At 39.0% G+C, this 16,899-nt stretch overlaps 1 protein-coding gene across 21 annotated transcripts in view; it reads left to right on the top strand.

The window, feature by feature from the left end:
* Positions 1-15,290, top strand: part of LOC144664461 (uncharacterized) — a 38,405-nt gene extending 23,115 nt beyond the window's left edge. For 7 of the 21 annotated variants that reach the window (XM_078525589.1, XM_078525606.1, XM_078525600.1 and 4 more), the window contains 3 exons: positions 11,612-11,713; positions 12,152-12,253; positions 12,445-15,290. In XM_078525589.1, the coding sequence (XP_078381715.1) occupies positions 11,612-11,713; positions 12,152-12,253; positions 12,445-14,870 (2,630 nt within the window). In that variant the 3' untranslated portion in view covers positions 14,871-15,290. Of the gene's footprint in view, positions 1-2,463; positions 2,566-2,603; positions 2,763-5,012; positions 5,110-5,872; positions 6,527-6,917; positions 7,020-11,611; positions 11,714-12,151; positions 12,254-12,444 lie in introns of those variants that run through there. The other 14 variants (XM_078525603.1, XM_078525598.1, XM_078525591.1 and 11 more) reach the window with 11 other exon arrangements.
* Positions 15,291-16,899: the final 1,609 nt, after the last annotated feature.

Raw genomic sequence — 16,899 nt, 5'->3', positions numbered from 1 at the left:
TTATATATTTAGAGAAATTCTCTTGATTAGAAGCGGCGTTTTGGATTTTTTGGAGCAACTTTCGAGCAACTTTTATTATCAGAAGCAACTTTTTTGGATTTTTGGAGCAACTTTTGGGCAACTTTTTGAGAAATTACGGGCAACTTTTTGGGAAATCTCGAGCAACTTGTGGAAAGCCCTAATGAAAGTCATTCCGGAATCATGTAAACAGGCCCTTAGATGTATCTTCTCACTCGAAACAAAAACTACGAAGTAAACGACGGAGAAATAAAATCGTAAAAATCTATGCTAATTGACACCGGGTATCCAATCCTCCTTCACGGTTGTGATTTCCTTTGTTTTTGTTTGATGAATTATTAATGAGAATGAGAAGCTATCTTATTAATGGAAAAATATCTTGGTAACTGAGAAAAGAGGTACCTCGCCTAGTTTTTTTTTTTTCAAAAAAACTATGCAGTTTCATTTAGCTGCAGCAAGCTGTGTAAATCCTTACCTGGTTTTCTAATAACACCCAACTATTAAACAATACAGAGTAACTATAACTTTATCGTCATCTTTACAATAAGTTCCCTCTATTTGTCTGACTGCCTTTCAAGTGTTTTAATAACACACGACCTACGAAATAATTAAGCAAACCACTGCGTTTTTCACAGTCGTCCACCGTATTTACGAGGACAACTAATGTATGTGAGTGGATGGAAAAGAGAAGCCACGAGCCAAGCGGCCCACACTGCCGGAGCTTATCCAGGTTTCCGTAGCATATAAAGCGGCTAGGAATATTTCTACTCCCCCCTGAATGGGATGCTAGTCCATTGCAGGGTTCCCCCCCAGCATTATGTCGCCGGTACCCATTTATACACCTGGGTGGAGAGAGGCACTATGAGAGTAAAGTGTCTTGCCCAAGAACACAACACAAGTGATCCGGCCGGGGCTCGAACTCGGACCGCTCGATCTGGAGTCCGGCGCACTAACCATTAGGCCACCGCGCCTCCCATGTATGTGAGTGGGCGATGCAGTAAATAAATGCATAGCTAATAGTCTTTTTCAAATAAACGCCCCTTACATGAAAAAGAAAAAACCCTTTATAACCGTAATCGCTCCTCTGTCAGTATAAACACTCTAGCGTTGGTATAATCTCGTTTCCAGGATCTCTCTACTTCCCGACTTCCAGGAACGAGGTTGTCACGAAAAATAGATTTCGACACAGGCAGCCCAAGCTCACGTTTCGAGCAGTCGGTTGGTATAAATTGGTGTTGCGTAACACTTAGACTGTTGGAAATATTGTAAGGCTTTGTATGGGATTTGGGTCAATTTTCCCGTATTTAAGCAATTTATGCTTAAAATCCAGTAAATATACAAAAGCAAACTTACTTTTGCCATTTACTATGTCCTTTTGCTTGTCTTGCGTCTTGAAGTGGTATTTTAAGGTGTTGTAGGCGATCCATCTTAGGAAGGAAGGAACAGGGAAGAGAAAAATCGCCTAAAACACCAAGAACTTTTAGTAGATTCGAGAAACCTTCTGCGGGGCGAGGGTCAAGTAATCTTCAGCCGGGCGAGGGCCGCGATTTCGAAGAGGCAAGGGGATAGGTAAAGTGCAACCGCTGACACAAACAATACGAAGGAGAAACCAAACGTAAAGACGACTTCAACCCTGGGGTTTCATTGAACATCGCAAACAAACTGACAGCTCTAAACCGACTTAATCAGAACATTTTCTGTGTAACACTCATAACGTTACTGACATGAAACTAGTTCCACTTGAACTCGTTCAATCTAATCGTGACAAGTAAAACATGCCCAGTACTAGTCAGTGAATGAGGTCAGACGCTTGATTTTTTAGGATTAAAACATTTCGTAGTTCATTTTATCACTCATATTGTTATTTTCGTATAAGCTTTGTGCCATTTGTAGCATCTTTTATAGCATTTTTGAAATTCATGCTAAAACGTTTCTTCATCCTTTCAAATTTTAAATTTTAACGTTAGTTTTGTTTTGTTTTTCTGCCGTTACCTATTACCCGGCTTAATCCGTGTCACTTAGTCTTCTGTTATTTACGTGTTACATGGTATTTTCCATATTTTAAATCTGTAACGTTCAATCTTTGGAGTCCTTCTTTGTAAGACCTTGAAGAAGGAAGGCCCTGTCTTCTGAAATATTAGAATGTGAATATACTCCTGTATCGTTTAATCAGTTTTGCGTTTTGTCATGGTTCATGCTTCATGTATGCAGGCTTACGTTCAAAACTAATTTTGTCTTTACTTGCGAGGTTTAGTTTCCGTGCATCTTCAGCGTAGAAAACCATCCAATAACGGCAAAATTTACCGATCATAGCGCGCCACAATACGTGACAACAAAAATGTTGGTATTTTAGAGTTGGCGTGACATTTCATTATGTTACATCACACATTTTGCTTGAGTGCTTCTGATCTCGTGATCACTGTGAAAACAACACCCTTTATAGTTTGCGCGGAGAGCGTCTTTCCAGTGCATCGGCGAACATGAACTGATTCTAGAAGATTTATGAATCGATTTTACCTACATAAAAGCACTTTAACGAGGTCACAGGTAAAGCAAGAACATTTACTGAGATTATTCAATTCGCGTGACCAGACGAGATTCACAGTAATTAACGTTGTTGATTGTAGATGTTCATTTCATGCAGCTTCTGGACCACATTTGTACGTTGTCAATGGCTGCGAATCGATTGCAAACATCAAAGTGAGTGCAGTAAAGGCCTTCAATCAGAGACTTTTACCTTCAAGGTAAGCGCGATGCGTTTATTAAAATTTATGAAACGTAAGTAAGTTAAGCAAAGTTAAGTATATATGTGCAACGAACGCAATCTACTCTGCATTGATAAGCAAAGAAAGCAGGAGAAGTTTAACTTATTTCCTAGATTGTTTCATTGTTAGAAGCTTTTTCTTCGGTTTATATGTATCGTGACCTAGCAGTCATTCATTAGTAGCAGTAAAGTCCCGAATAGATATCGAGAAACGTAATCACACGAGAATATCTTAACCGAAAGCGGAAGTGAAATGTGAAATTTATCCTGTTTCAAACTTGTTGTTCATGTCGGTAAATCATTGACAACCACTGAACAAAACTAGTCAGTGAATCAGTATCCTTTCGAAAGAGGCTTATGAAAACAAGCATACCAGCGATCGTCAGGAAACAATTTGATCATTAGAAGCGACACTAGCTAGGAGTAGAACCACTTGCTCAGCAGCGAACCTCACCAGCCTTGATGACAACTGCACAACTGTTCGGGGATGTGATATTTATAAACTTGACTCATGGATCAGACTCAAAATATTTTCTCTGCTATTGTGATTTATAATCGATGTTTTGTTGATACAATTCAAGGAATACTTCCTCAAAACGCGTACTAATTATAATGTTATTACAGTGTAAACGCCATTAGTAATTATACCCAACCTGTTTATTTCTGCCTTTTTAACTCCTTGCTGACTGCCTGCTTCTACTTTATTTACGAGAGAATTTGAACAAGTGAATAAGAACCCAATTTATTTTGTAAGGTAAGAAAATTTTATTTCGATTTGTCGGTTTGCATTTGAACGTCTGGAATGTGCGTTCTAGGCTTGTAATCAATAGTTTATATTTAGCATAGTGTCATAATGGATTGCTCTAAACAATAAAGGTGGAAAACTTTTGCTTGTTGGTTTTTGTGAATTTGTGTCGCAAATGCTAATTCGTCAAACACTTGATTTACTTTCCTTTTTCAATGGTTAAGAGGAATAGTTATATCTTTGATCATGGCTTGACTGGCTTAACCTTTCAATCCTAAATTTATTCAAAACGGGTCCAGAAAGGCATGCAAGAATAAGCAAATACAACAGCTTCATTGTAGCGAAAGAATAAACAAGTTAGACATAGGCAGTTTAACATGCGAGAGAGTTCGAAATAGAAAACTTCTACTTTGCAAAATGTGAGAGAAAGAGCAGTGTGCAGCCCGTTACAGCCAGAGGAAGCTCGAGTTGCACTGCAACTAAGTCTGAAAAGAGTTTTATTTTAAGAGTTGTAAGTCAGTTTTATTTTTGTATAGAAACCTAAGTGAGTTTCATTTCAGTCTGTAATTGGCATTTGCATTCTTTATTGTAACTGTTGTTAAGGGAGATATTTATACCTAATCGTACCATTTTGGTACGCTTCGGTAGCATATTAGGCGAGTTTGGTCGAGCCATGGTTCGTATTTTGGCGAGACGCAGTCGAGCCAAAATACCCATGGCGAGACCAAACGAGCCTGATAGTACTAAAAAGGTACGATTACGTATTTTACTAGTACCCGCCCAAATTTAGCCAAAAATCCGGTTATATTTATCGCTCTGTTGAAGCCATGCTTGCAAGGTACGTACTGCAAATTGTGTTGACTTGGTCTTCAACACTTTTACCAAATTCTTCTTCTTACTTTTTTTTACACTCGTTTGTTTGGAGTTTCATTCTCTAAATTTTCAAAATCAAAATTAAGCGAAAAATTTGGAAATTCCGACTCCAGTCTTTCAGTCAGGTCTGTGACTTGATATTGTAGGATATCAGGACAGTAGATCGCGCTTCTGATTGTCTACTTGCGAATTTGGGTACGGTAAAACTCGTAACTGATCTGATTTTCTCTTGATCCTACATTATGTTCTTACTGGCATGGATAAAAATTCCCGGCCTCGCGTATTTTGTCCTTACTGAAAGTAAAAAATAAGAAGAAAATTTTGTCAAATTATATGACCCAATATCTAATCAGTAGTGAATAAAAATGGTTTTCGTGAATATTTTTACCAAAGGTTAGTTAGGCTATGAAAACGTCTTCCAGTATTGCATTAGAGAGTTTCTAAGGAACTGTCGTATATAATAAAGAAACACTTTCAGGTTATCAAGCTTTATCAGCTTTCTTTAAACAGTTTCGGCTTTTTCGTATGATTGTTCAATGTTTCTATGATAAAATTAGCTTGAGCAATGATAATTAAGCAGAATAAGTAAATGAATACAGCCTTCATCTGCAGGTCTTTCTTCACTATTCCTAATGTGGACGGTTAGCACCTGGGGATTAGGAACAGAGAAATAAACTATAAAAGAACATTATTATCTTCATGAATTAAGGTAAGCAGTATTTTGTTGACATATGAATTTATGAAGGTCTACAAAATTGGTATCTGTGTAATTGCTTTGTTGCATTTTCTCTAGTGTTAATTGCTCATCTTTTGTGTAAACCCAGATAGGACCATCCGTAATCTGCAGACACAGCTCAGCTGATGATAACCACAACAACAAAATTAAAAAGAATGTCGCTCAACTTGTTACAATTACTAGCTTACAAGAAACCAATAGCGAGTAATACATAGCTTATCATGGGAAATTAACGCTTTATAAAATTAACGCGAATTCCAAAACTTCGCGCTAATTCAAGTTAATTTCCATGACCTCAATTTTCGTTATTTTGGCCCCAATTTCGCGATACAGTCCAGTCGTTCTAATCTCCTAGAAAAAAGGTGGAAATCTACCGGTATCACTAAAACTGCGAAGAACGCTCAAAGCTTTCAGATTCCTTCGCTTCTGACCCATACGTTAGACTAAATTATCACGAACATTATTTTCGTCTCGGATCATACGCCTAGCATTAAAATAAACTTGTTCCTGTTGTCTCAACAAGTTTTTTTCTTTGTGTATGTCGCGGTAATTTCCTTCATTTTTAAATGTTTCCCTCTATTACGCGTCAATTACCTTTATTGGGAAGTAATTTTTTCTTCGATTCGTGTTAATGTAAGTTGCGTTAAATTCAAATACCTTAATTAACACAAGCGTTAATTTCCTATAATTTGCAATAAGGTATAATTCATGTACTAACATAAAAACGTTTCTGTAGGTTTATTTGGTCGTCAGCCCATGGCTTCAGCTGCTCCACCACCAGTTGCATCCACCAAGGAGACGACCAACTACGCTCGGTTGTGTCGTCTTCTGGTGGATGTGGGATCCCAGGCCTTGAGAGACACTTTTGATGGTATACACCCTCCAACAGGACTGCATCTTGTTTTGGCACGTCGTCCAGAACATACAACACTACAGACCCTTAGGAAGAAGAAAATTCTCAACCCTACTCAATGGGGAAAGTTGTTCCCTACTATCCCTTCAACTGTTTCGTCAGCGAGCTTTGATATAACGCTATTAATGGTACTGCTGAGGAACATCTGTGGTTTACACGCTCCCATCACTGGCTGGGACAGTCTTCCGCCTCCTGCTGACACAAGTAAAGAAGCCAACATAGCCAGGGTGAAGTACTACCGTAATACTGTATACGGCCATGCCAGCCAAGCTTCTGTTGACGATGCTACGTTTAACACCTACTGGCAGGATATCAGTAACGCGTTGGTAGCACTGGGAGGAGCGAGTTATGGAGCCGCTATCAATAAGCTCAAGAATGAGTGCATGGATCCTGACACGGAGGAACACTACAGAGAACTGCTAAAGGAATGGAAGAAAGATGAAGACAAAATCAAGGACAAACTTGATGAGATAGAAGGTATATTAGAATTTAGCCGGCCTAAAATGTTGCAAATCAGGCAACTACGATTCTAATCATTTACTTCACAATGGACGGCTGTAATCAAAGTTGCATCGATAAACGACGGAACTACAATACACAGATGATGAGATAACAGATAACGAGATAACGTATTTGACAGTCATTTTCCGATCTTATCACAAGAATGCATAATCGTGTTACAGTTTCAAACGAGAGGACTATCAATTAAAAGCATGGCAAATTGAATATTCAATCGACCCCGATAGCTCGAACCCTCGCAAACTCGAACTGTTTTCGTTTCACTTCAGAGTTCGAGTTATCAGGCTAGTACTGTACTTATTATAACCCTTGTAGAAATTAAATCTTGAAAAATAGTTTTAATCCTCAGGAAACATCAAAGACAAACTTGAGCAGGTGGAAAATCAAGTGAAAAGTGTGAGCGAAAAGATGGACAATTTGTTGAAAGCAAAAGAACCAAGCCAAGTTGAAGGTCAGTTTTTATAACAACTATTTTGCAAATAGGGGTATCGTAGGTGACCTTTATTTCACACCTCCCATCGGTCCGACAGATCCTGTAAAACAATTTGTTTCCCGAAAAAATAATTTGTCGCTTTGGGTAATGAATACGTCACTCTAAGGAAATTACGAATGCGTGTACACTTGCGGTTTGATGGCGAGTGTTTGAAAAAAAGCTGTCAACACTTAGAAATTAAAGAATTAAAGAATGGTTTCAATTTCGACTCAAAGAAACAACAACGCTGGAAAATACTGACTGACTTACTACCGGCTGGTTTCGGCAAAGGTTACTTTTTTGTGTCGTTAGTTGGGTTTTGAACTTCAGAGCTCGCTTGTTACTGAAAAGCGCAATAACAACGCCGTGCTGCAGGGGAGTAGTTTCCAAGGCAAATTATTGTGCTTCTTGTCACTGCTCTGCTGCTGAACCAGTCAAATGCTTTGACTTTACATCAGTTGAGGTGCTTTACCTTGAGGTGTTTTTCCGAACTGTCTCGTTGGTTCAGTCCAGTAGTCGGATGCTGTGTCATCATTGCCAGCATCACCAAAGCCTAAATATGGCTGCTCATCGTCCTTAATCGCATTTTCTAACACTTTGCTGATAGCAGTAGCAGCTGCAAATTCCACTCATAGCCTCAATCCTTCTGCTTCTTTCCTTGCATCTTCAACGTGATCAAGTTGTGCAATCCTCGCTTCCAACGCTGCTTGCTTTGCCTTGGCTTGGAGAGCTCATGCTCTTGAGGAAGTGGTTTGGCAGCTTTTGAGGCCCGCGCTGACTTTGAACGCTTATAACTTTTTCAAGATTCAACCAAACCCTGCCAAACTTTGTGGGTTATCTAAAAATTTGTATACGTAATTGGACTAAATGCTGTCCAATTTGAAAAAAATTTGATGAAAAAAAAATTCTGAGGGCAGCCAAAATTGGACGAGGCCGTAGGCCGTAGTTTGTGCATTTTGTGCATTTTACCTGAATGTCCTAATTAAAACTATCCAAATTTAATCCCAAATTGGACAGTTCTCAGAAATTAAGGAAAAATAGCTGTGCTGACAATATAGGATTTACTGACAGCTATATAATTAATCTGGGAATAGGTTGGTAGGATAGGATGTTGTGTCAAGAACTTGACATCACCATGGCAACGGCATTTTGATAGGCATGTTTTCCCAAATTTGTAATTTTGGTGTAAAATTTTTACCTTTTTACGGTTTTTAAGCACAGTTTTATTGATTTTGTGTAATTTGTATTTATTTTGGGTGGTTTTCTGGCATTTTGGAAAAATTTTGAAAGTCAAGATGGCGGCTGTTTTGACATCATTATATAATTGTCACGTGATGTGACGTCATCATCCCACGTGACGTATACCAAAAGAAAGATGTTTGGACATACTATAAGTTTCATTGTGATTTCTTAAATATTTTGCAAGTTACATAGCGAACCTCCCACCCCCTGGTCAAAAAAGCCCGGTCTGCCAAAGCATTATCCCATTTTGCTTTCAAAACGAATTACATCAACAGAAAAAGTATTGGATATACAGTATACCGAACTGTTACAAATTAAGCAATGAAGCTAATGCTTTTGACTCAAATATTAATGTTTTGTGTTAAGGGCTAGCTCAAAAATTTCAACGAAGTGTTTTAACCCATTTACCCTTGAATGTTTCAAACGCTTTTGTATTACTTTGTCAAACTCATTAATAATTCATCAAGTTAAAACAAAGAAAATCACAACCGTGAAGGAGGTTTGGATACCCGGTCTTAATTAGTTAGATTTTTACGATTTTATTTCTCCGTTTACTCCGTAGTTTTTGTTTCCATTGAGAAGATACATCGAACACTCGAGACAGTGTTTCATCCGCTATCCAAACACCTCGAATTTCGTCAAAAATACTCCGCTGCGCCGCCTGCGCGTCGTATTTTCAACTTTCTTATCGGTGTTTGGATATCTCGATGAAACACTGTCTCACGTGTTTTATATATTACTTCAGGTGGGGCAAGACCAATGTGAATTGGCTTTCCAAAAATACCTTAATTTATGCTGCACTAGAGTAAATAAATAAAATATTTATTATTATTAAATATTTATAGTAAATAAATAAATAAAATAAATCAACTTTGTTTTACGAGGGTTGCACATAACAGTCTTTCGACTGACAAACCTGTGGCCCTCGGATTCCCGATCGAATTGGAATTTAGAGGTGTTGAGTTTTGTGGAGGGTGGAAAACCGGAGAACCCGGAGAAAAACCCTCGGAGCAAGGACGAGAACCAACAACAAACTCAACCCACATATGACGCCAGGTCCGGGAATCGAACCTGGGCCACATTGGTGGGAGGCGAGCGCTCTCACTACTGCGCCATCCCTGCTCCCCATCCCTGTCACCCAACGCTCCAATGCTCAACGCTTTGGGGGAGCGTTGCGTGACATCCCAAAAAAGAACGGCTGGAAGGAGACTATTTACAGAAAAGATCGTCGGACAAGCTCCGATGCCAACCGTTCACACTGAAACGGCATTTTCGGTGACCGAAAACGGAGCTTTTCAAAAACGCTCTGCAAAGTGGAGAAATTTGCAAATCGCACAAGTGTGGACGGCGAAAACGGAGCTTTTCGAAAACACTGACGTCAAAGATCTAGAGTCATGTGATCTCCGTCAAAAGAAAAGGTTTCATTAGCTTTACAATATAGTCCGGCGGCTTAGCTCCTGAATTGTGCGATTTTTGATACAAGCACCAAACTTTGCAGGATTACAAGCATTCGCATACTTATCAATTCTTGATATAGTGCCAACGCCAATTTCCTATTTTCAGCTAGTAAACTGCAATGACATTTTCAGCAGAAAGGCCCCCCTGCCCCCTCCCCACGAAGTATTTCTTCTTGTACTTTTATAAACCTTTTATTGTTGATTTTTATTCATAAATACAGATATGAATGCTTTTAATAAGGCTTACAATTGTTATTTTTTACCATCTGTTTGATACCAATAATTAAATAGGAAATTATTGCATGGGAAAAGATTTTTCGTTCCCCGCCCTCTGCTCCCTCGCGTCTTTCGTTTTGCGCTAGCGTCCAGGTCTCTCGATCGGTGAACCGTTCGCTAACAGAAGAAAAATAGGAAAATATAGGGCTTTGAACAGTCTAAATTACAGCATTTCATTCTAAATTTTGTACGTGTGACTTTGTATCACTACCTGGCATAATAGTATTTGTCTATAAACCAGGACAAACAAATATTTCACGAAATTTCATTGATTTTAACCCTATCCGGACCGGGAGGGGCGGAAAGTGCCCGCGCTGACTTTGAACGCTGATAACTTTTTCAAGATTCAACCAAACGCTACCAAACTTTGCGAATTTATCTAAAATTTATCTGGAAATACTTTGGTAGGATAAGTTGTTGTGTCAAAAACTTGACGTCACCATGGCAACGGTATTTTGACAGGCATGTTTTTCCAATTTTGTAATTTTCGTGTTTCTATTAATGAAAAATAATTTTAATGCAATTATTTTAATCCTTTTACGGTTTTTAAGCACAGTTTTATTGATTTTGAGTACTTTGCAGTAATTTTGGGCGGTTTTATGACGTTTTGGAAAAAATTCGAAATCCAAGATGGCGGATCCAAGATGGCGGCTGTTTTGACATTATGATATAATTGTCACGTGATGTGACGTCATCTTTCCACGTGACGTATACCAAAAGATAGGTGTTTGGACGTACTATATATTCCCTAAGTTTCATTGTGATTGCTTAAATATTTTGGACGTTACGGAGGTCTGAAAAGATCCAAAAAAGCCCGGTCTGAATAGGGTTAATAAATTAAGGTTTCCATGGAGACCGGTGTTTTTCGGGCTTGGCACTATATCTGAAAAAATTTCTGTTGGTGACCACTTTCATTGTGCCAAGTTTCATGCTTGTATCAAAAAGTGCACAATTCAACTAAAATTTCGAGCTAAGCCGCCGGACTAATAGCTTTGTGCATGCGTTGTAACGCTTCGTCCGATGAAGACTATCGTTTTCAAATTTTCAATTTTGTCCGGATTAATGTAAATGGAAAACATTTTATACGGCGTTTTCAAATTTCTCCGTTTTCAAGTTTATCCAGATTAATGTGGACAGGGCCTAAGCGCAACACAAGAACTAGTGGTGATTAATTTATTACTCAAACTGCGAAAAATTTTATGCTTGCCCACACTTAAATATTTTTCTAATTTGATATAACTATGAATAGTGATGACAACTTAGACAGCTAAGACAGCTCATAACAGAACATTTATTTACCATTGCACTTGAACAAACGCTAATGTAAAATTTTTAGAGCGGTTTTCACTTGAGTGACGAAAGTAAATTGCGTTTGCTTTGGTAAAAATCTCGCGCCACTTTCTCAGCCAATCAGAACTAAAACCAAAACCAATCGTGACTCGCTCGCGCACGTTTTCCCGCACTTCGTGCCAGCTACATGTATTTGCTTCGAGTTTTGATTGGTTCACTGGGTTGTCTGGGTCCTTTGTGATTGGCCAGAGTAATTACTTTGGTTTTGGTTTTACGACACTCAATTGAAAACTGCTCTATCCTCAGAAAAACTCAGAAACGACCTTGAACAGATGAAAAGTGAGATAGGAAACATGAGTGACAAGTTGGACACTTTGATGGCACAAAGAGAAGAAACCAAGGATGAAGGTCAGTTCAAAATGGAAATCGGAAAAAGCTTAGGCACAGTACAAAACAGATTAAGCGAAAGAAAAGTTTTTGCAAAGGTGAAAAAGTACTGATTTCGTGTAGTATATTGTATTCTAAGCTCGAGATTATAAAATCCGCATTGAAAGTGTCACGGTGCATTACAAGAGTCACTTCAGCAGGAATTATATTTTCAATTCTTTGGCTGGGCTTTCAACTAAATGCGTCTACTCTAAAAAAGTTTAAAATGTCATTTTCTGTCCGTCGCTCATTCCAGGGCTTGTTTTGGTGGGCTCTCTTTGTTCAATTTGCTTTGCTATTTTGTGACATCATGATAGCAAGGTGTTGTAGATAATCGAGGTAAAACAATAAAAACGTTCTGGTTTGATGGATTGACTTGAATGTACTTCTCAAAACTGATGTATAACACCTTATCCTTAGACGAAACCCGAGACAATTTAAAGCAGCTAAGAAGTGAAGTACAAAGCATCAGTAAGAAGTTGAATAGTCAAATGACACCAAGAGAAGAAACGAAAAAGGAAGGTATAGGAAGGAGCGAGCTTAAGTAGAGAAAGATTAACAAAGTGACTGCCTTTCTGTTATTCCTGTTTTTCGTTTTATCTTTGTCTTTTTAACTTTCCATTTGTCTTATGTCCAGATATATATCTCAGGTCTAAATTTATATCTATGCATAGACAAGGTACTTGAAGTGGCTTTTATATATTTACTTCTAGATGTCTTTGATCCAACCGAGATTATTGATGGAATTCGTCAACTCTACAAACTCCGCGAGGGTTGGCTTGCTCCGTTTCCATGGTGTGAAGAGTTTCACTTTCATCTTGATGATATTTTCACCAGACTCAAAGTGGTCAGCAGGAAGAAAACGAGAGGAACAGAGACAACCGACACTGTGAACATGTCTGGGATCTTCAAACCACATAAAGAATGTCCACAACCAAGAACAGTGTTAATTGAAGGAAAACCTGGTATGGGGAAGACAACGTACTGCAAAAAACTTGTTTATGACTGGGCTGCAGGAAAACAAGAAAAAGAAGATTCTGAAGATTGCTTTCCAAGGTTTGAAACAGTGTTGCTGCTGAGGTGTCGTGATATGAAGTCCGTTGATGACCGTCTTCCTCGAGAGAAAAGAGAAAAAGATGTGTTGCCGAAGTACCTACAGGAGGCCATTGATGATCACCTTCTGCCTCGAGATGTTGAAGAAGACGTCAGAGAAGGATTCTTCAACTTCATTCGCCAGAACCAGTCTAACGTACTGCTGATACTTGATGGATTAGACGAGGTTCCAACGAATGAACTGCCAATGTTTTCAGAAATCATTCAAGGCAGAGTACTTCCAAAATGTCACCTGGTTGCTACGGCACGACACGAGGCTGGAATAAAGGTAAGAATACACTGTGACACCCTGCTGGAGATCGAAGGATTTACCGAAGAAGATGCACGGAAGTTTATTGCCAAGTACTTCAAAACCACGGAGGATTTGGCCAAAAAGCTCTCGTCCAAGTTGGAAAATGATAAAAACCTAAAAGAAATGTCAGCAAACCCTCTTAACATTGCACTTCTTTGCCTCGTCTGCGAAGAATTTCAGGGAGTTTTTCCAGAACGTAGAACTGAACTATACATGGAAATAGTACAGTGTGTCTTAAGACGGTACATACAGAAGAAAGGATTACCAGAAAACAACGAGGATCTCATTAAAGCTTTCAAGACTCAGTTGCAACACCTTGGCTGGATAGCTTTGAAGGGTCTGCGTGAAGACAACTTGGACTTTGAAGAAAGTGAGCTTGGAAGCCATTCAGCTGACCTACCTGGATACGGATTTCTGTCAGTTCAACCAGGAGGCAGCAAACTAAGACCGCGCCGACGTTACAGCTTTCTACATAAGAGTTTTCAAGAATTTTTTGCAGCTTTTTATCTGTGTTGTCGGCTTCTCGATAAAGACGATAAAGAAATCAGTTGCGACAGCTTAGCTGGTGACAGAAGATACTTTCATGAGCTGCAAGAGGTACTTAAATTCACATGTGGCATGATAGCGGCACGTTGCGAAAAAACAACAGAAGCTCTTGTCAAGAGTATAACACAAGTGAACCATGAAGATGACGGTGACTGCTTTTCTGTTGTAGTGGAGTGCATAGGAGAATGTAAAAAAGAAAACAGTAATTTTCACATAAAATTGGCACGTGTTTCTGGTTCATTGCTTAAACGTATAGCTCTTCGTCTCAGAAGGATAACTGGCGCCGACGCTGTTGTTCTAGCTGAAGCACTTAAGTGCAATTCAAGTCTGACAGTGTTGCATTTGTCTGACAATAACATTGGCGACCACGGTGCTGCTGGACTAGCTGAAGCATTACAAAACAACACAAGTCTGACAGCGTTGCATTTGTCTGGCAATAACATTGGCGTCCACGGTGCTGCTGGACTAGCTGAAGCATTACAAAACAACACAAGTCTGACAGTGTTGCATTTGTCTGTCAATATCATTGGCGACCACGGTGCTACTGGACTAGCTGAAGCATTACAAAACAACACAAGTCTGACAGGGTTGGATTTGTCTGACAATAACTTTGGTGACCACGGTGATACTGGACTAGCTGAAGCATTACAAAACAACACAAGTCTGACAGTGTTGAATTTGTATAGCAATAACATTGGTGACCACGGTGCTACTGGACTAGCTGAAGCATTACAAAACAACACAAGTCTGACAGTGTTGTATTTGTCTGGCAATAACATTGGCGACCACGGTGCTGCTGGACTAGCTGAAGCATTACAAAACAACACAAGTCTGACAGAGTTGGATTTGTCTGGCAATAACATTGGTGACCACGGTGCTACTGGACTAGCTGAAGCATTACAAAACAACACAAGTCTGACAGTGTTGGATTTGACTAACAATAACATTGGCGACCACGGTGCTGCTGGACTAGCTGAAGCATTACAAAACAACACAAGTCTGACAGAGTTGGATTTGTCTGGCAATAACATTGGTGCCCACGGTGCTGCTGGACTAGCTGAAGCATTACAAAACAAGACCAGTCTGACAGAGTTGGATTTGTCTTACAATAACATTGGTGAGCACGGTGCTACTGGACTAGCTGAAGCATTACAAGAGAACTTAAGTCTGACAGTTAAATTTGATTAGAAATCGCATTACTGAAGTGGTAACCAGTAAACTCCGCCTTGAACATGGTAATCGTGTTGTTTTAACTTTTGAGCAACTAAAGCAACAATAGAGACTCTTATTTAAGTTAACAAAAAGGATTCTTCTCACGTGGAGGTTTGAAATTTTATTTTACAGGTTTCGTCTTTTTGCATGAGCTGTGTTGTATAAAATCCACCACCGCATTTTTTATACGAAATTTTAGAAAAAAAAATTAAGTGATTATTTTTTGTAACCACAAGGAAGTTAAAGAAAAATAGTTACGATTGCCTATAAACTATCATGAAACTATGAAACTGAGCTTTTTTCTCAGTGATTGCACAATGAATGAATATAGTTTAATGCACTTGAAAGATGTGTACTGTCTTCAAATTGTGAGTAAAAAGTGTTTTCTTATTCAAAGTGTTTCCAGAGTCCGGCTTTTTTGTTTTATTATTTCCAATTAATGTTCCCAACCCATGAAGTCAAAACAAGACAACAAGTTCAGTGGGAGAAAAGGGGTAAGGGATGAAGTGCTCGAGTTGCCAATCAGAATCATCAATAGAAATCATGCAGGGTACATGTATCACAGGTTAGTTGGTTGGCAACGAGAGACTGGAATCCTCTCCTTCCTTTCAGGAAGCCCTAGTTCCCAAGAAACTGGGGTCCTAATCTCTAGGACCCTTGGGAACAAACACAACCACATGCCCTGGTTCCCAAGAAACTGGGGTCCTAATCTCTAGGACCCTTGGGAACAATCACAACAACCAACAACAGCAACACTGGGGGGGCCCCACTATAAGGGGAAAGCTGACCCTGTGAGGCTATGGGGCAAAAGGGCGAATGGTACAGAGCACTTCATCCCCTCCCGTGGTTTATTAACTATAAGAAAAAACAATGCTTAGTTAAGATGGTCTAAAGCTATTGAAGAAGTTCAGAAGAGACAGTAATCGAATAACAGAATGGTCGAGTTGATACATGCCAGCTCGACACTAAAGCTAACGGTTACATGTATATCAATATCTCAAAAGCAGACACATTGCTCAAGTCCAACAGCTCTAAGCCTGAGCTAGCATACAAAATGATAACAATATAAAAAACAATGTTTCTGTAAGCAGGCATGCTGCTTAAGTCCATCAGCTCTAAACGTAAGTAAGCATACAAAATGGAAATAATAATTATTAGAATAATGTCTATAAATGCGGGCTTGCTTCTTTAGTCCATCAGCTTTGGCTAACGTCTAAAAATAATAATAGTAATATAATAAACACCCTTAACATAGCCGGATATGTGCGTAGAACTAAAACATTGCCTACATTTTTACAAATACTAAGCTAAAAGAGAACCAAAGAGGGTTGGGTGGGTGGGAATTATTGTGAAAACTCTTTTAGGGAGCTCGGGAATTTGAAGTAAAACTACTCAAGTCTAGATAAAACCGCATGGCCTTGATTGACATAATAGAAAAGGGGGGATGTGATTGGCCAGCCCGAATAGCGCATCACACTCAGAAGTGAGTTTGACCTTTGAATGTAACGCAAGAGTGGTAGTCTTGCAGCATATGCGTGACAGATCTGCGTATTAGAATAGAGTGATCTTATGACTTCTCTGAACTCCTTTCATGGTTGTCACATTAACTTTAATTTATATTACATGTAAATTGGCATTTATATTACCTATAAATTTGCTTTAATTTCGCACAGTTTACGCCAAATAGATGGCGTACACTACTCCAGAAAAGTGAAATGAACTTTAATGATTCTTTATCCGTCGCATTCTTTCAGTTATTTGACACTGCTTCACTTCCTTTTAAACAAGTAGAAAGTTGTCGGTAAAATCATGCTGTATAACAGATCATATAAAAAACAAATAATAGACCAGAGGCGAAGTCGTTCAGTAAAAGTCAACAAACTATTCCTTCATCCAGGGTACCTTGCCCGTATATCATTTAGTGGGATTCTAGAGTTTTGAGCGATATTCTAGAAAAAATCAAAACAAAACAATAACCGCTCAGATTGTATTGAGCGCACACAGT

Source organism: Oculina patagonica, chromosome 8, assembly GCF_052425735.1.
Source record: "Oculina patagonica isolate OP01 chromosome 8, crgOcupat, whole genome shotgun sequence".
Lineage (NCBI taxonomy): Eukaryota > Metazoa > Cnidaria > Anthozoa > Scleractinia > Oculinidae > Oculina > Oculina patagonica.
This window is presented reverse-complemented; position numbering and strand designations above follow the sequence as displayed.